Source organism: Peromyscus californicus, unplaced genomic scaffold, assembly GCF_007827085.1.
Source record: "Peromyscus californicus insignis strain IS unplaced genomic scaffold, ASM782708v3 Scaffold_17__1_contigs__length_78620276, whole genome shotgun sequence".
In the NCBI taxonomy this organism is placed as follows: Eukaryota; Metazoa; Chordata; class Mammalia; order Rodentia; family Cricetidae; genus Peromyscus; species Peromyscus californicus.
The window spans coordinates 26,969,837-26,990,887 of NW_026294469.1; the positions used below are offsets into that span (position 1 = coordinate 26,969,837).

The following is a 21,051-nucleotide window of genomic DNA, read 5'->3' on the forward strand; positions in this document are numbered from 1 at the left end:
AAAAGGAAAATGCAGGGTTATTGAGGGCTATCACATTTGTCTTTTTCTTTCCTCATACAAAGAAGTTCAAGCATGGCATAATGTGTGTGTCTTCTCCAGAAGCTTCTCCCACCTTGCAAATTATTGTTTTTGAGCTGTGGGTATTCTGTTTGATTCTGTTTATTAGAAGATTTCACAATGTTCACTTTGTGTTACTTGGAGGCTTTAGGCAGTTTATCAATCAGCAAAAAAAAATTGGGGGGTTAAATCATTTTGTTTTGTTTTTAGTGTACTCTTGAGTTACTTTGAGTTAAACTGGTCATTATGAATATTATTTTGTTTGTTAATAAATTAGAACAGTAGCATACTTATTGATTTGTAATTGCAATATTCTGTTGTGTTCAATAAGCCTGGTGAACTGATTGCTTGGTTTCTAACTCATTACATGTATGTAGATAAGTAAGACTGTATCAAAACTCCTTGAACTTTTGGCAGAAAATGAGCAATTGAAAAGTATTCTTCATATCCCATTATATATTTCAAAATCTTAACTATCAGTCTACGTGAAGTGAAGCAGTTGTACTTTTACCCACACTCGTCTCCTCACCAAAGCTACACAACAATGGAAAAGGCAAATTCCTGGAAGTTTAAGCTCTTCTTGAAGTGCAGAGTTTTAGTCAACATTCAATTTTTAAAAAAAAGATAAATAACCCTGGAAGTCCATGAGCCACACACAGGAGAGCTGAAAATGGGGAGGAGACCTGTTGGGAAGAATGGCTTTGTCAGGAGAGGGAGAGGGTAAGAGAGGTGATTTGGGGTGTAGGAAAGGGCAAGACAATGTCTGAAGAGATAATGACTGACAATTTCTATCAGTGGTGAACCTGTGAATGTTGGGGGAACCCAGAGAAATCTCATCTGGGTCTGTAAGAAGCAAAGCCCACTTGCAAATATCACAGGAAAGTTGTTCAACACAAGGTCCAGGGCAGGAAAAATACTAATGCAACCACATGAATATGATTGTTTCTTTTATTTATTTATCTGTCTACCTATCTATCTATCTGTCTATCTATCTATCTATCTATCTATCTATCTATCTATCTATCTATCTATCATCTATCTATCTATCTATTTATTTTTATTTTACTTGTTTTGGTCTTTCAAGACAGGGTTTTTCTTGTAGCCCTGGCTGTTCTAGAGTTCACTCTGTAGACCAGGCTGTCCTTGAACTCAGAGATCCCCTTGCCTCTGCCTCTGGACTTCTGGGATTAAAGGTGTGTTGTTACTGCCTAGCATGGTGTATTTCTTTCTTTTTTTTAGCTGAGGATCGAACCCAGGGCCTTGTGCTTGCTAGGCAAGCGCTCTACCACTGAGCTAAATCCCCAACCCATGGTGTATTTCTTTTAAAGGCGCATCAGTAAAGCTAAGAACTGTGTCTTAACCATCAATCCTGAAATCAAAGATAATGGCTTTAAATCCCGAAAGAAAAAGTATTCCACGCTATAACTCTTTATCTCACATAGCCTTAAAGGGTGAAACTTTGGGGCAAAAATTGAGAAATACTTTTAGTGAATTAATTAGGCAGAAGAAAAAAATCCCAAAAGGATTGCAGACTTATGTCAAGAAGGAAAAAGTAACAGGAAAGATTATAAGTGGATATTGACCAGGTATTGACCTTATAAAGTGATGAGTAGTGTCTTAACATTCATGCAAAGGCAGAGGAATAGATGTAAAAGAAAAAAAGAAAGAATGAAACCTTTAAAAATGAAAAGGAGCCAGGCTGGTAGCATACTCTTTCATTCTCAGCAATATGGAGGTAGAGGCAGGTGGATCACTGAGTTTGAGGCCAGCCTGGTTTACAGAGAGAATACCAGGCCAGCTAGGGCTATGTAGTGAGACTGTCTCAAAAAATTGGTTTTCTAAAAAAAATGGTTCTACTACTTTTTCATCTGGTCATTAATTCATGAGCATATTTTGTATGATAATTTGGGTTTGGGGAGAGCCTTTTAAGATTTTTCTCTTTCTTTGAAATATATTTCTTTTCACACAGCTGCATTACATATTTCTTTATTTTTGCTGTTCCAGTAGGCTTTCCTTAAGGATATTTTATATGGAAATTAAATCTATTTTTAGAAAAAAAACAGTTTTGTATTTGAATCTTCCATTTTCTCCATTCTCTTTATTATTTCTTCCTGGAAACTGTATTTTTTGAGGTTCTCATTCTATTCTCCATACCCCTTGACTTTAAATTTTTATTTCTCCCTGATATGCCAGCAGATTGTCTTTATGTCATCTCAGCTTACCCCAAGTCTTTCACCCAACAAAGATGTACAAGAATCAAAGTTATGTCTATAAATTTGTTTCAATGATAATTTATTTCTAGCTTCATTATTTTTCACAATTAAAGACCTCATGTAATTTTTATATTCGCCTTGGGATTGAGTTCCCATCTCTCAATTCTCCCTTGGTTCCTTTAAATATAAAGCACTGAGATTACCACATCTTCATGATGGAGAAGTCATATATACACACGCACCTACATAATCTACATGTACAAACATATCAGATAAATTACACCCTCATCTATTCCATCCACTTTCCGGTTATCACAGGTTTAGTGTGAGGAATTACTATCACTGACCTTGGCTGTTCTCTCCTCTAGTTTGCTCGTTAGTCTCAGTGCAACGAGAGCAGATTCATGGGAAAGTCACTTCTTTCCAATGAGTTTTTTCATATACAATCTCTGCTGTGACTACCTTTCTTTTCCTCCCTGCCATCTTTGCTCTCACTCTTGTTCTTTCTTATTTTCTCATCCCTCTATTTCTATCTCACTTGTACTAAAGATTTAGAGTCAAGGAGCACATTACATAAGAACTGTGTGTATGTTGAATGTGTGCAGGATATTTCATAAAAAAGAAAATGTGAATGTATTGAGGTGATAAAATCATCTGAACTAATGGGCCGTGGACTTCTTAGATTACATTATCATGTCTATCACACACAATGTTTTTATTTTTGTTTCTGTTAAACTTTAATAAATCAAACCATCAAAAATTTATAAGGAACAATGTTGTTGCATTTGACAATTTATATAAAAGTCCATTTAAAATTCAAAACTGAAGAAAATATAAAATATGATCTGTCACATCTATTAGATATGATAAAAGTCTATTTCAGATGTTGAATTATTACAAATGTTCTTATGAGAAATAACACAAATGTATAAACTTGTGTAAGTAATCAACGTATCACTAATCAGCTGGGTGTCAGCAGCTCTGAGTGGATTATGACATTCAAACTTCAAAAGAACATGTAAGAAAGAAATCACAAAACAAACTCTTCTGTAGATATACATGGACATGCTCTTTTTTTCCTAACAAAAAAGATAATCAAATTCAATAGGTACAGAAAAATTTACTCAACAAGATACAGCACATATTAATAAGCAAAATGTTAGCAAATGAATATAAAAGGGAATTTTTGAATATATTTAAGTTTACAGTAGCCAGACATGGTGGTATGTCTTTAATTCCAGCACTCAGGAGGCAGAGGCTAATCTCTGTGAGTTCAAGACTATTATCCAAAAGGAATTCCAGAACAGCCCAGGTTACACACAGTGACACCTGGTCTCATAAAATATATATATTTGGTGTGTGTGTGTGTGTGTGTGTGTGTGTGTGTGTGTGTGTGTGTGTGTGTGTAGTAAATATCACTAAAGGCAAATTATTAAAATTATTTAAAATTTTTCTGCTGGAAATCAACAATGACATAAGGATATCCACCCTGGCTACTACCAAGATTTTACTACCAGTCCCAGCCAGAGGAATAAGGCAAAGAAGAAGTAAAAAGCACAGCAGAAGAAATAAAATTATATTTTTAAATAATGAAATTATATACTTAAAATCATGAAAACTCTGCAATCAGAAGTGATAAAGTAAGCCAGGAATGCCAGCAGATGCAAGACCAGCTCTGTTTATATGAAGAAAAATTGAAATAGCATTTAAAATGACTTCCAAATATATAAAGATCAAGAAACAAATCTCCTAGGGAGTTGTAAAGCAGGAAGATCAAACATTACTGAGAAAAATGTAATGATCTAAATAAATTGAGGAATGCATAATAGTCTATTGGAAAGACTCAGTGGTTGAAATGTTTATCTTTCAAACAATAGAAATCACAAAATCTTATGCAAAATTTCAGCAATCTGCCGGGTGGTGGTGGCGCACGCCTTTAATCCCAGCACTCGGGAGGCAGAGCCAGGTGGATCTCTGTGAGTTCGAGGCCAGCCTGGGCTACCAAGTGAGTTCCAGGAAAGGCACAAAGCTACACAGAGAAACCCTGTCTCAAAAAACCAAAAAAAAAAAAAATTTCAGCAATCTTCATTGTAGTGGGTAGCCATTCCAGCTTTGATCTGGAAGTTCCAACCCCCATTGAGACTTCGGCAACTGTCACGCCTACAAGGCGGGGCCAAGGGAGGCGCCGGGGGACCCGAGATCTGGATCGGCGGGCGCTCTCTCTGTTGCGGGACCTGGACTGGAGAGGTGGACCGAGCAGAGCTCCAGAGAACACCGCTGGACTGTGATACACCTTCCCCAGACTCCGCGACCTACCTATTCCTTAATTTGTAAGTTACGCCATTAAATAAATCTCCTTTTAACTACGTGGAGTGGCCTTAATAATTTCACCAATACTTCATTGTGAATTTGATGGGCTGAATATATATTTTGTATGTAAATACAAAGAGAAAAATAAAGCAATCTTGACTCCAAATAATGATTATTCTATAAAGATGATGTGATCTGTGGAAGAAATAATTGATGATGATGCACACTTTATTAAAATTAGATTTTCTGCTCTGTGAAAGATTCTACAAAAAATGGTCATAGACCAGGAGAAAATGCTGCCAACTGATGTGTTTGATAAAAGACAGCTGTCCAAAATACAAAGACTTTGAAGTCTCAATATTAAGAAAACAAGTCTACATAAAATAATGTGCCGAAGATCCTAACACTTACCAAACAAAACGCAGAGAAGGTGTGATGGCTATTCTTGGTTGTCAACTTGACTACATCTGGAATTAAATAAAGTGTGCTAAAATGGGGCACACCTGTGAGGTACTTTTGCTTACTTTGAAGTGGAAAGATCCACTTATTTCTAAATAGATCTTTGAGGTGGAAAGACACACTTTTAATCCAGGTCTTTTGGTATGGGAAGACTCATCTCTAATCTGGGCTGCACCTTCTGCTGGAAGCCTTTAGAACTATGGTTCTCAACCTTTTGGTTGTGACCCATTGGGGGGGATCAAATGACCCCCTCACATGGGTCCCCTAAGACCATTAGAAAACACAGATATTTATATTATGATTCATAGCAGTAGCAAAATTATAGTTATGAAGTAACAATGAAAATGATTTTATGGTTGAGTCACCACAACAAGGGGAACTGTATTAAAAGGTCACAGCATTAGGAAGGTTGAGAACTATTGCTTTATAAGTACAAGGAAGAAAGCAGCTCTTCTCTCTTTTTCTGCTTGCTCTAGCCTTGCTAGCTAGTCCATTCCTTCACTGGCATTAGAGCCTACCTCTTTGGGAATCCAGTGCATACTGAAGACCAGCTGAGACATCCAGCCTCATGGACTGACTGAACAACTACTGGATTCTTGGACCTTCCATTCATCGGCAGCCATTGTTGGATGAGCTAGGAGATAACCCATAAGTCATTCTAATGAATCCCCTTTACACACAAGCACACACACACACATATATACTTTCTATAAGTTCTGTTGCTCTAGAGAACCCTGACTAATATAGATGGCATATAATCACGTGGAAAGAGGCTCCACATCAACAAGTATGAATAATGAAACACCACTACCCAACCATAAGGCAGAATGACCAAACTCCAGGACACTGATGCCATCACTGCTGAGGAGGACATTAAGCACCAAGAATTCTCATTCATGGATTATGGGGATGAAAATGATATTACCATTTTAGAAGATAGTTTGGCAGCAAAACCAAGCACACTCTTACTATGTGAGTCAGCAATCACGCTTCTTAGTATTTATTTAAATTAGCTGAAACTTATGTTCATACAAAAACTGAAACAGGAGTGTTTATTGCAACCTTTTACATCACTTGTCAAACAGTAGCAGTGGCTAAGATCCTTCAGTAAGTGAAACTGAGAAAGCCTGATGCAATCACAAAATGGAATATTATTCAATACCAAGGGCAATGAGCTATCAATACATGAAGAGGCATTGAGAAAACGTGAACACATGTCATCAAAGAAGCAAGTTGAAAAACTCTAACTGTATAACATTTTGAAAAGTCCAAAGTATACAGGCAGTATAAAAGATCAATGATTTTCAGAGATTCAGAAAAGGGAGGTGGAGATAAATAATAGATTTTGAAGACTTGGGGTCAGGAGAACTACCTTGGTGCTACTCAAAAATGGATACATGTCATGATAAATTAACCCAAATATATATAGTGTGCAGTATGTAGAGGAACCCCAGTTAAAGTGATGGACTCAGGAAAAAATACATGTTAACAGCGAAGCTCAGTCAGTTCTAAGAAATGTACCACTCTAAATTCAATGATAATGAAGAAGTTTGTAATAATGTGATAATGAGGAAGGTTGATTTAAAATGCATTAAAACTCAATTTATTTCAGAAGGAAACTTACCATTAAGATAATAAGACCTATTATGAGTTATGAGAAGTAAGAGAGCATAGTATTGTTTGATATTCAAAGACAAATGGAATCTTTGAGCTGATTCATGGTCACCTGACTTATGACAACTGTGACAACTCAGAAACAATGGGGAATGGATCATGTTTTCAGTTCAGAATGCAAAGCCACCTAGGAAACTATGGACCTAAATCTTATGCACTTGTAAGATTTTAAGTTGATTATAGCTTTAAATATGAAAAATAAAAAAATCATTCAAAATACACGAGAATTCTTATGACATTGGAGATGGAAAGATTTAAACACTAGAAAAGTGCTACCCAGACATGGAAAATATTGACAGATCAGGTTAAGTTAAAATTAATAATTTTTGTTTATAAAAGACATCATAATGAGGTTAAAATAGAAGGCACGGAGTGGGAAAATTATTTACAATATGCATATGCAAAATGGGATTATACTAAGAATATAGATTATTCTGCAGACCAATTCCTCAGATAAAAAAATGTCTAAAAGACCTTATCTTGAGAATGCATCTGAATGGCCAATAAATACTTAAAAGTTTGCATCATTTCATTAATCACTAGGGAAATGCTAATTAAATGTACACTATGACATCCATACTCACTAGAGTGGTTAAAACTGGAAAGACAGCATCAAATGTTGACAAGATTATAGAGCAACTGGAATTCCCATGAGTTTCTGGAATTACTCTTTCACATTGCTGGAAATGGAATCCAATCCACTGAGTGCACTAGGCAAATGTTCTATGATTGAGCTGCATCTCTATCCCCAACGTTTAAAGAAATATCTTTGAGACAGTGACTCACTATATATCCCACACTGGCCTTGAGCTTGAGTGATACCCCATGTATGTCTTCCCAGAGATGGGGCTACAGGGGTGAGCCACCAGGGGCAGCTCGGTACAACTACTTTTGAAAACTACTTCACAGTGTTTGCCACGGCTAGATATATTTTCACACTTGGATGCACAACAAACAGCTCTGACACATGATGTATGCTTGTTTTATACACAGGACATGTGAAGAAATGTTCACAGGAGTAGCATTCAAAATTCAAACCTGGGCTGGGTGGTGGTGGGGCACGCCTTTAATCCCAGCACTTGGGAAGCAGAGGCAGGCTGATCTCTGTGAGTTCGAGAACAGCCTGGTCTACAAAGTAAGCTAGGATATCTAGAGCTATTACACAGAGAAAACTCTATCTAAAAAACAAGCCAAACCAAGCCAAACAAATACAAGCTCAACCTGGAGATCCCCAATGTTCCTCATCTGGTGTATATGCATGTGAACTATAATACAAGCCTATGGAGGGAAGACATGATACAATGAAAACAGCATAGCATAGAGGAGCACACCAAAGAAAACGTTAGTGAAGAACAGTCCTACAACAGAGAAATACTCTACTGGTTATACGTTATAAAAGTTCTAAGAAAGACAAAAAGTCAGTGTAGTGCTTAGGAAGAGAGTAGCAACTAGTGAACGGCAGAGGGAAAGTTTTCTCGTTAGGTGTGTGCTAATTATTCATCTAGATACTGGGTATTAGACTGTATTATCTTGATGATCCTTTGTTGTGCTGTACACTTAAGACTTTTTTTTTTACATGTATGTTATGTTTCAATGAGAAGTAATTTGGGAATATTCCAATATTTTGTAGATAACCATTACATTGAAGTTATGTATTCAAAGCGTCTTTCATAAAGATCAATATGCCATTTTGCTCATTTAAAAAGTTACATTCCCTGAAAATTAACTCAGCAAATGTGTTGGAACTTATGGTTGCTAAGAATTGAGCATACAGTGGAGGATATTTCTGTTTCCTAAAGAGTATTTAAACAAACACCACAGGGCTGGGACTGGGAATGGAGTGAACATTATGTGCAACACGAGAAGAGTACGCACGGTGGCGCTGCAGGCTAACAATTTGTATAACTAGGGGCTCCCAGGATGCCCAGGGACTTCCTTCCCCGACAATCAGAATGCTGACTGTTCCCTGAAAAAAGGGGACGTTTCCATAAGATCTAGGCGAAAGGACTCATGTAAGCAATTCAATAAGATTTAATTCGAGGTTATTTCACCAAACCTAATCTGTGTGGATTGAAACCGACAAGATTTAGAAGAAGCAGCGCCCTCTGGACTGCATCTGAACAATGGAGACAGCTCTAGCAAAAACGCCAGAGAAAAGGCAAGTCGTTTTTCTTACTATATTGCTGCTTTTGTGGGGGGCTGGCACTGAGGCGATTAGATATTCCATGCCAGAAGAAACGGAGAGTGGCTACTTGGTGGCTAACCTGGCAAAAGATCTGGGGCTCAGGGTGGGGGAACTGGCCACCAGAGGGGCGCGAATCCATCATAGAGGAAACAAAGAGCTCTTGCAGCTGGATGCAGAGACCGGCAATTTGCTCCTGAGGGAAAAACCAGACCGCGAGGTGCTGTGTGGGGTGACAGACCCCTGTGTGCTGCACTTCCAGCTCATTCTGGAAAACCCTGTGCAGTTCTTCCAAACTGACCTGCAGATCACAGACATAAACGACCATGGTCCGGAGTTCCCTCACAGGGAAATGCTTCTAAAAATTCAGGAAATTGCCCAGCCAGGGACTGTGTTTCCTCTGAAGGCGGCTCAGGACTCTGACATAGGGAGCAATGCTGTTCAGAACTACACAGTCAGCCCCAACCTCCATTTCCATGTGGTTACTCAGAGTCGTGCTGATGGCAGGAAATACCCTGAGCTGGTGCTGGACAGAGCCCTGGACAGGGAGGAGGAGCCTGAGCTCACTTTAACCCTCACTGCTGTGGATGGTGGGTCTCCTCCCAGGTCTGGGACCACCACAGTTCGCATTGAAGTCGTGGACATCAATGATAACGCCCCCCAGTTTGTACAGTCGCTCTATGAGGTTCAGATTCCTGAGAACAGTCTCCTTGATGCCGTAGTTTTGACAGTCTCTGCCAGGGATTTAGATGCTGGGATGAATGGGAATGTAGCCTACTCTCTATTTCAAGGTGGTGAAGCTTCTCAACCATTTGTAATAGATGATGTCACAGGAGAAATTCGTCTTAAAAGAATATTGGATTTTGAGGCAACTCCATATTATAACATGGAAATTGTAGCCACAGACAGTGGAGGTCTTTCAGGAAAATGTAGTGTAGCTATACAGGTGGTGGATGTGAATGACAACGCCCCTAAACTCACTATATCTTCGCTCACTACTTCCATCCCAGAAAATGCTCCTGAAGCTGTAGTTGCTGTTTTCAGTGTTTCTGACCCAGATTCTGGGGACAATGGAAGGATGGTGTGTTCTATTCCAAATGATCTTCCATTCGTTTTAAAGCCCACATTCGAGAATTATTACAGTTTAGTGGCAGAGGGACCCCTGGACAGAGAAAGCAGAGCTGAGTACAACATCACCATCACAGTCACCGATATGGGCACACCCAGGCTCACAACCCAGCACACCATAACAATGCAGGTGTCCGATATCAACGACAATGCCCCCGCCTTCACACAAACCTCCTACACCCTGTTTGTCCAGGAGAACAACAGCCCCGCCCTGCACATAGGCACCATCAGTGCCACAGACTCAGACTCAGGCTCCAATGCCCACATCACCTACTCTCTGCTGCCCACCCACAACCCGCAGCTGGCCCTCGAGTCGTTCATCTCCATCAATGCCGACAACGGGCAGCTGTTCGCACTCAGGGCGCTGGACTATGAGGCCCTGCAGACCTTCGAGTTCCACGTGGGCGCCACAGACCAAGGCTCTCCTGCGCTCAGCAGCCAGGCGCTGGTGCGAGTGCTGGTGCTGGACGCCAACGACAATGCGCCCTTCGTGCTCTACCCGCTGCAGAACGCCTCTGCACCCTGCACAGAGCTGCTGCCCAGGGCGGCAGAGCCAGGCTACCTGGTCACCAAGGTGGTGGCAGTGGACCGCGACTCTGGACAGAATGCCTGGCTGTCCTTCCAGCTGCTCAAGGCCACGGAGCCCGGGCTGTTCAGCGTGTGGGCTCACAATGGCGAGGTGCGCACCTCCAGGCTGCTGAGTGAGCGAGATGCTCCCAAGCACAGGCTGCTGCTGCTGGTCAAGGACAATGGAGATCCTCCAAGGTCTGCCAGTGTCACTCTGCATGTGCTGCTGGTGGATGGCTTCTCTCAGCCCTACCTGCCTCTGCCAGAGGTGGCGCGCGACCCCGCCCAGGATGAGGACGCGCTCACACTGTACCTGGTCATTGCCTTGGCTTCTGTGTCTTCGCTCTTCCTCTTGTCTGTGCTGCTGTTTGTGGGGGTGAGGCTGTGCAGGAGGGCCAGGGCGGCCTCTCTGGGTGGCTGCTCTGTGCCTGAGGGACACTTTCCTGGCCACCTGGTAGACATTAGCGGCGCAGGGACCCTGGCCCAGAGTTACCAGTATGAGGTGTGTCTGACTGGAGACTCTGGGAACACAGATTTCAAATTCTTTAATCCCATTATTCCCAGTAGTCTGTTTCAGGACCCCTAGCTAAATTTCAGTATCCGGAAGACCAAGGTTTGGATAAATGAATCAGAATTAGTTGCTTGGCTATTAATATTTTCCTTTTGCATTCAATAATCTTTCCTTGAAACAATATATTTTATGCGGATTTTATTCGCTGTTTTTTGTTGGTGTATTTTTTTTCTTTTGGATCTGTGTTTCCTGTTTTATTAATGCAATCTTGATGCATCTTTTTCTTTCACTAATTTGGAGAGTATGTAACTTCGTTGTGTTTCTCTGGTCATTTCAAGTAGTGTTCTTAGGAACTCATTTCTTCCTCTTCATTATAACCAGGGTGGATTTCTTCAACACCCACTTCAGATTGTATCTTCTTGAGGCTATGCACAGAACTTGCTCTGTCATATTCACTTTGATTTTCACTTCCACTGCAACTTGTTAACTGTAAAATGTACAGCGTTCATTGTGAGATTTTCAGAGATGCACATACCATGCCTGGATAGAATTCACCTCCTTATCACAGTCTTTAGTCCTGTTGCCTTTCTCCCCACCACACTCTTTAATGCCCCACTTTGTTTTCGTGTACTTCTCGTCTTTTAGAGGGTGACTATTTAGCTTAAATGATCTGCAGTTCCATTTCCTTCAAAATGACAATTTCATTCTTCTTGATGCCTGAATAAAGTAATTCCATCATGCATGTATGTGTTTTCCTCACCCACACTTCTGTTATCATGATAACACACCTTTGTGTACAGCTAATGAAGTGTGAGCATAAGATTCAGTCATCTGTCATAGTTTTACGTGTTTCATACATAAACGGAAGTGGTGTGCTGTTAAATTTATCATCTTTACTGACAACCACAATTAGTATTTCAACATTTTATTTGCTTATGCACAGGCCAAAACTCCTTCTAAATGTACCAGAAATAACCTTGTTTTGCCTAAGCCACTGCAAGTGATGGAGTGTGCTTTCACCTTGTATGAGAAGACACTTGGTGAGGCATGTGTTTGGATGATGAGTTGATGTGTAAATGCTGGAAATAAATGAGGGCCCATTAAACTTTCAACAAAATATGCGGATGAATGGCTTTTAAGTGTTTTGGTTTTTTTATTATTAGTACTTACTTGCCATAAATTGGGTGTCTTAGGCACAATATTTCCATTGGGTCCTTACAATGGTTCCTTCCTCCCTATTTCAATCTGTCATGATGTACAATTGTTTGGTAATAAAATCTGTCAATCCACAGCAGCCTTCTCCCTACTAAATTGTAATTGAACAATGTACAAATATAGGAATTTATAATGGGCAAGAATAGTATCATTGGGGAAGTTTAGATTTTCTTTAAATAAAAATAATACATGTAAGCAACCAAAACCACAGAATATGCTCATTTTGAGTGAATTTTAAGAGTTTCACATAACAGACTATTATTTCCTTGACTAAATTTATTTTAAAATGACTTTTCATATTTTATTGTCCAGATGTATCCAACTAGTATTTGAATGTTACTGTCTACAAGAAAAGTAGTTGAACTTATCAAAAGTTGAAAATGACTTGGAAATTCTGGAAAGATAAGAATGTAATATTGGCATAATCTCAATCATCAGTACCTGCAGTTGTATAGTTATAACCACATTTAAGTGCTGCAAGAGCGGGTGAGCCACCTTCCAAGCAGGAAGCTCCCAAGCATAAAAAACTTTCATGTAAATGAGCAATGTAAGCACGAATTCTTAATAATCAAAAAAATCTTTCTGTTCAGCCTAAATAATTTGTATGAAATTTTTTCATCTTTTCATACGTATCTGCAGTTTCTTGGAAACTATGTAATTCATATAGACAACTATTTTTGAGAGGCACTATAGTGTATGATATCACACTAGAGTGGGAAGGACGATATGCTGATGATCCATTTACAACTTGAAGATAAAGGAGATACTGTATCAGTACGGGTATACATGCATGTGTGTGTCTGTGGGTATGTGTGTGCCCAAAACCTGGGGCCCACGGTGTACATGGTATGCCTTCGATCACTAAGCTATATCCTCAATCCCAGATCCTATTAGCAATTTAACTTATGGAGTGCCTGTATTTATACATTGTTGACAAAGTGGGTATAAAATTTCTAAGCCAATAAAATAACCTGTACTGAATTTGAAGACAAAAAAAAATCAGTGTTGGTTCAAAGTTATTTTTATTTCTGGGCAGTTAGAAACCTTCTATCCATTTATTTAAATTGATTTAAAAAACTACTGCTGTTCTATTTTGAGACAGGTTCTTATTCAGTTCTCTCTCTGTAGCCTAGGCTGGTCTCCAACTCTGCTCCTGATATCTGGGATTTGTTGTACCACCATGCCTGGTTCCCAAGGCCTCTTTATATGAATATTTCACTAAGTGCAGGACTCAGGGGATGTGGAAGTTTGAATGTAATTGGCCCCCATAAACTCATAGGGAATGGCACTATTGAGAGATGTGACCTTGTTAAAGGAAGTGTGTCACTGTGGGGGTGGGCTTTGAGGTCCTTTTTGCTCACTTCACTCAATGTAACATTCAGTCCACTTCCTGTTGCCTTCTGATCAAGATGTAGTCAACACCATGTGTGCCTGCACACTACCATGCTCCCTGCCATGATAATGGACTAAACCTCTGAAACTGTAAGCTGCCACCTCAATTAAATATTTTCATTGATAACAAACTAACTATTGTTGCACTCTGGGGCCCTTTACAAATTGCAAGTCAGATATCTGTAAAAGAGATGACTTTGTCTATCAATTCTCTAGTAATAAGGTTGCTACTACTTATGAACATGTTGATATTACTGCTCTTTCAATGTTTGAAGAGGAAACAAAATTAAATAAAAACAGAGTCCTCTTACTGCTAAATAACTTCAGTAGACAATAAATAGACTAAAGGTGCTCCTTTGGTTTCTTTATAGTTTAGTCTGCAGTGCGTAATGCAATGTCTCATTCAAAACAGGTGCTGAATTTGCGGTCATTAGATAACTAATTCAATTTTGTCAGAATAACACCAATCTCAATGGAGCCAATTTTGAATTTCAATCTCTGGAAACTCAGAGAAGAGCAAAACAATACATCAATCTCTAATTTGGTTCCAAATTGAGCTCATCGGTGTCTTTGATTTTAGGGGTAAGGAAAAAATACAAGATTTTTTTTGTTCATCCAATTAACTCTCAGAAATCTCTATTTAAATTCTTTGGTGTCTAATTGGTGCTACTATTGGCCTTTGATTACTCTTTACAGCATCAAAATTAAATGAAAATTTCAAGATAGAGGTTCAGTCATTTATTTTCAAAACATAATTTCAAACAGTATATACTATTCCTCATTTTTTCTATAAAGACATCAATTCAGAAATTGAATTACTTTCTTGAAAACCCACTGTCCTATTTTAATACATAACAATAGTTTGGTTAATCATACACTTAAGAATGAAAATATTTTTCTACTGTTCTTCTGTCATTTAATACTGTTGATTACAAGTGCGGTGTCAGCCAGCTTCTCCAGCATTATATGTAAATCCCTTTTCCTTCCACAGTTGATTTTCCCAAAAGCAGAGAAGTGATAGATCTCATTTTATTTTAGATTATTTCATTTATTCATCAATTCTGACATTTGTTATTCCAGAACCCAAGAGTCATATAATACATTACATTTTTTAGTAGTTTTCATCTTCTTTTTCAAAAATTCCACTTGGCATATTTTCATAACAAATAGTACTTACCTCCCAACTGCCATTTCCTACTTTTGATTTGACCAAATTAAATATCTTTCATCTGCAGTCTCTCCGTGTGGTTATGAATCTCCCTGTCCTAGGAGAGAGAACAAACATTGAACCTGTCTAGTCTTTTTTCATGGCCTTAGTCATCTTTAGTGATGATGTTTTATCAGCTCCTAACCTTCTTTTGGAAGTTCCTTCATACTATCCTGGCTTTAATGGTCTTTAAAAGAGAGACTGGAGATCTCACGGTAGTTTGTATTCAGGTTTCAGGAGATCTAAGCTTTAATTAAGAAGGGTTGCTGAACTTTGTCACACATGGGTAGAGGTTCTATTCCACTTGTTTGAACTAGGTCTAAACAGCTTTGGGGCTTACAATTCTGCATTTGCTTTATGAAGTCAACATCTTAGATAATACCCCCTTCTTCATTGCTGTTATGGTGTCTGCTGAGATGCTAGGCCTGAGAACCTGTGAAAATATTTTTCATAAAGTAATTGATGAGTGAAAACCATGTGGAGAGCCTGCCATGGTGGTGGGTGCCTTTAATCCCCAGCACTTTGTAGACAGAAGCAGGTAGACCTCTGTGAGTTTGAGACCAGCCTGATTTACATAGTGAGTTCCAGAATGGTCATGGCTGCATGAAGAGTCCCTCTCTCAAACAGCTGCAACACAACTACACACATGAAAAAATTTACAGCTTTGATATTGGCAATAAATATACAAATTTGATGATGACCGGCAACATTGAGACACAATCCAAAATTCCTGTTCCAAATGAGCGATTGTTATATTGAGGCTCTAGTGATAAAGTAAAATTAACTTGATGCCCCAAAGGCAATTCCCTCCTCACAAAGCCACATGTCTAACACTACTGCTCTAATAACAAAGACCAGAGCAGCAAGTATTTATCAACTCATTCTGTGACAGCAAACTATGACAAAACCAGGCAAATACAATAAAAGGAAAGAAAATTATATATCCATTTGCTTTATCAACGTCAATGTGAAAATTCACAAGAAAATACTGGCAAACTGACACCAATAACAGATAAGACTGCGTATCATGGCTATATAGGATTTACCCAGGACAAAATTGGTTCAACATACAAAAATCAGCACTGAAGTATCACTTACGGACCAAATAAATGGGAAAGGCACATCTTAATAAATGCAGAAAAGCATTTTTAGAAAACCTTATAATTAGAAAGAGGAAACACAGAACTACCTATGGTGTGACTTCCCATATACAAAATCTTAAGTAACCTGCAATCATGGATCATTAATGAACAAATTCAGCAAGTGTATAGAAGAAGAGATCACTACCCTAGAAGTAGTTATTCTGTATGCTACCACTGGACAAACCGAAAATGAAGAAAAGCTCCTTGAAATCAAAAGGAGCAAGATGCTCAGAAAAGAAGCAGGCAGGCATGTAGATGAATGTCATACAGAACCCTAGAAAACATCGAAGGACATTCTAGAAGGCCTATGTAAGAAGGAAGTGTACCTGGACAGGAAGACTCTATATTGTAAAGATTATCCTCAAACTAGTTTATGACTTAATGGAATTCTTACCAAGATGCCTGTTTGCTTTTCTCCTAGAAGTTACCAAAATATCCCTAAATTTTTCATGTGAAAATACAAGCACTCTTGAATAGCCAAAATAATATTTTAAAAAAGAAATTTGAAGAAATCAAACTCCTTGATTTTATTGTGACACTCTAAGTGTGAAATAAAATATTTGAATGATTTATGAACTGCAGAAAAATGTATAAATATAAGTTCTATTCAAATTGACAAACAGGAGTGATTTGTTAGATACTGTCTTAGAGTGCATCAAAAATTTATAATGTACTTTGAAATATTTTAGGGTAGGGAGGTTAGTTAATGTCAAATTTTAGTTCGTTTTCACCAACATACCCTACCTGGTTTGTAGCTATTGCTCTCAGGTGGTCAGCTGATGAATTAGATCTATGCAACTGTATCTGTGCATTGGAGTATTCCAGAAGGTAATTCCTTCTTTAATAATTTATAGCAAATTACACAAACTTTGGTATTAACCTTAACACTTTGATATTTTGTCATTGTGAGAAAATGCTTTTACAAAACTGCTTTCTTATTTCCCTTACGTGGTTATTCAAATCCTCAATGTGGGAGAAGACTAGATGTTTCTAGTTTTCTTTTCATGATCCCTCTCATGAACAATATTGAATAGTTGTACCAATTACACAGTTTTAAGGAGTAACAACATTGGTAAAGAAAAAATCTGCATACACTTTTAAAATGACATCAGTTTGGAAACTGTAAAGAGATGTTTGACTTGAAAATATAATTGTAAGAATTTCCCCAAGAAGACACAGGGTGGCGCTGCAGGCTAAGAATGTGATAAAGCTCTAAAATACCAGGAATTGCTTGTGCCCATACAGAACAAAGAGCGCAGGAAAGAGCTCAGCAAGCACTCCGGAACTGTGAAGGGGTTTGGGCAGGGATATACTGGTTTATGTAAGATTAAGAGCAACGTTGTGAAGATCCCTCTAAGAAGGAACCAGGAGTCAGCGTTTCAACGCATTTGGAGATTGCTAAAGGATTGGATGCAAGCATTCACTTTCCCAACATGGAGAAGCTGGAGAGAATTCACCCAAACAGGCAAGTGATTCCTTTCCTTTTTATGCTGGTTTTGGTTCAGGTTTGCAGTGAGCCAACAACTCGATACTCTATCCTGGAGGAAACAGAAAGTGGGTCCTTTGTAGCCCATCTGGCCAAGGATCTGGGCCTGAGTTCTGGGGACCTGAGTGCCCGTTCTGCACGGGTGGTGTCTGATGATTACAAGCAGCGACTGCTGCTGGATCCCATGTCTGGGGATCTGCTTCTGAGGGAGAAACTAGATCGGGAAGAGCTGTGTGCCTCTGTGGATCCCTGTGTGCTGCATTTCCAGGTGTCCCTTGAAAAGCCAGTGCAATATTTTCAAGGAGAATTACTGATCCAGGACATAAATGACCACTCACCAGAATTCCCAGATAGGGAAATGCTCTTGAAAATACCAGAAAACAGCCAGCCAGGCACTCTGTTATCATTGAATTTAGCCCAGGACTTGGACGTGGGCAGCAATGGGTTACAGCAATACACAGTCAGCCCCAACTCACATTTTCATGTCCTCACTCAAAATAACAGTAAAGGCAAGAAATACCCAGAGTTGGTGCAGGACAGAGCCCTGGACAGAGAGGAACAGGCAGAGCTGAGCTTGACCCTCACAGCTCTGGATGGTGGCTCTCCACCTAGGTCAGGAACAGCCATGGTTCGAATCCTGATCCTGGACATCAATGACAATGCCCCCAAATTTGTGAACACCCCCTATGAGGTGCAGGTCCTGGAGAGCAGTCCCCCAGGCTCCCCAGTCCTGACTGTCCTAGCACAGGATGCAGATGCTGGCAACTTTGGGAGAGTTTCCTATGACTTGTTCCAGGCATCAGATGAAATTCAACAAACCTTCTCAATAAATGAAGTCACAGGAGAAATACGACTGAAAAAGGAATTGGATTTTGAAAAGATTAAATCTTACCACGTGAAAATCGAGGCCACAGACGGAGGAGGTCTTTCTGGGAAGGGAGAGGTGGTGATAGAGGTGGTGGACGTGAACGACAATGCCCCAGAGCTGACCATATCTTCACTGACCAGCTCAGTCCCAGAAAATGCTCCTGAGACCATAATCAGCATCTTCAGAGTAGGAGACAGGGATTCCGGAGAGAATGGAAAGGTGGTTTGTTCTATTCCAGAAAATCTGCCATTCATCCTAAAATCCACTTTCAAGAATTTCTACACCCTGGTGACAGAGAGTCCACTGGACAGAGAGAGCAGAGCTGAGTACAACATCACCGTCACAGTCACCGACATGGGCACACCTAGGCTCACAACCCAGCACACCATAATTGTGCAGGTGTCTGACGTCAACGACAATGCCCCCGCTTTCACACAAACCTCCTACACCCTGTTTGTCCAGGAGAACAACAGCCCCGCCCTGCACATAGGCACCATCAGCGCCACAGACTCAGACTCAGGCTCCAATGCCCACATCACCTACTCTCTGCTGCCCACCCAAGACCCGCGGCTTGCTCTCTCCTCGCTCATCTCCATCAACGCTGACAATGGACAGATTTTCGCTCTCAGGGCGCTGGACTACGAGGCCCTGCAGACCTTCGAGTTCCATGTGGGCGCCACAGACCAAGGCTCTCCTGCGCTCAGCAGCCAGGCGCTGGTGCAAGTGCTGGTGCTGGACGCCAACGACAATGCGCCCTTCGTGCTCTACCCGCTGCAGAACGCCTCTGCACCCTGCACAGAGCTGCTGCCCAGGGCGGCAGAGCCAGGCTACCTGATCACCAAGGTGGTGGCAGTGGACCGCGACTCTGGACAGAACGCCTGGCTGTCATTTCAGCTGCTCAAGGCCACGGAGCCTGGGCTGTTCAGCGTGTGGGCTCACAATGGCGAGGTGCGCACCTCCAGGCTGCTGAGTGAGCGCGATGCTCCCAAGCACAGGCTGCTGCTGCTAGTCAAGGACAATGGAGATCCTCCAAGGTCTGCCAGTGTCACTCTGCATGTGCTGCTGGTGGATGGCTTCTCTCAGCCCTACCTGCCTCTGCCAGAGGTGGCGCGCGACCCCGGGCATGACAATGAAGATTTGCTCACATTGTACCTGGTCATTGCCTTGGCTTCTGTGTCTTCCATCTTCCTCTTGTCTGTGCTGCTGTTCGTGTGGGTGAGGCTGTGCAGGAAGGCCAGGGCAGCCTCTCTGGGTGGCTGCTCTGTGCCTGAGGGACACTTTCCTGGTCACCTGGTGGATGTCAGCGGCACTGGGACCCTTTCCCAGAGCTACCAGTATGAGGTATGTCTAACTGGGGACTCTGGGACTGGTGAGTTCAAGTTCCTCAAACCTATGATCCCAGAGCTGTTGGTTCAGGATCCTGGGAGAGAACTTAAAGAAAATCTCCACTGCAGGGATAGCTTTGTGTTCAGCTGAATCGTAGGTTTTCAATCTATGGATCTGGACCCCTTCTGGATATGAATGACCCTTTCACAGGGGCTGCATATCAGATATTTACATTATGAGTCATATCAGTAGTAAAATTACAGTTATGAAGTAGCAACAAAATAATTTTATGGTACCAGATCACCACAACATGAAGAAATGTATTAAAGGGTCACAGCATTAGGGAGGTTGAGAACCACCGAACTAAGTAATATGAACTCCTAAGTGTTGTACAATTCTTACCTTTTAAGAATGATCTTTTAACGAAGTTCTCCACTGGTCTAACCTGCTTGCATCCTTAATTGCACTGATAGATTCTTTTTTATTGGCATGAAGGTACTAGGCTTTTAGTTGTACTAAGCATATTTCATATATTTCTCCACATATGAGTATCACTTGGTGATTAATACTCCCACCACCCTAAATAACCCAAACAGCATAATGTTTTCTTTGAATTATACACCTAATGATCTTCTGAGACATTTGACTGCTCTCAAATTATGGTACAATTCATACAAATTTGTGACTCCTGCCCTTTCCATGTAATTTTATCTTTTCAAAGATTGATTGTTTAAAATTGCTTATGTTGACTGGTTCTTTCTGCATGAATGGAAAGTCACATTACATCATGTTCACTTTTAGGCTAAGTGCCTTGAATAGTTAACTCATAAAATGTAAAGTGTATATCAGTGTACACAAGGGTTGTGACACTTTTTGTTTGTGAAAATCATGCATGCTAAGGGTCCTATTTACTTGGTTGCAAGTATTCTGGAAATAACACTGCTAAAGTTTTGAATTCTTATTTGATGAAAAATAAGGAGAAAATGTGTAATTTCTCATCCCATTTATAAAATAAAATTGTTAAATCACTGCTTTGAAATAATTTCTTTTGATAATTAATCTCAGAATCAGAGTTATGTCCTATCTTTCTTAAAAAAAGGAAAATGCAGAGTTATTGAAGGCATCACATTTATCTTTTTCTTCCTTATACAATGAAGTCCAAGCATGGTGTAATCTGTGTCTTTTCTGGAAATTTCTTCCACCTTTCAAATGAGGAAATTTCTTTTGAAGTTTTGATATTCTCTTTGATTCTGTTTATTAGAAGATTTCAAATTTTTACTTTGTGTTACTTGGTGCCTTGGGTAGAGTTTATCA

At 40.0% G+C, this 21,051-nt stretch overlaps 1 protein-coding gene across 1 annotated transcript; it reads left to right on the forward strand.

The window, feature by feature from the left end:
• The first annotated feature begins 55 nt into the window (after positions 1-55).
• LOC128112733 (protocadherin beta-8-like) lies at positions 56-20,766 on the forward strand. Its single transcript, XM_052741992.1, has 2 exons — positions 56-9,580; positions 18,235-20,766. Exons 1-2 carry the CDS (start codon positions 8,837-8,839, stop codon positions 19,885-19,887), a joined length of 2,397 nt encoding a protein of 798 aa, XP_052597952.1. The 5' UTR covers positions 56-8,836; the 3' UTR covers positions 19,888-20,766.
• The last annotated feature ends 285 nt before the right edge of the window (positions 20,767-21,051 follow it).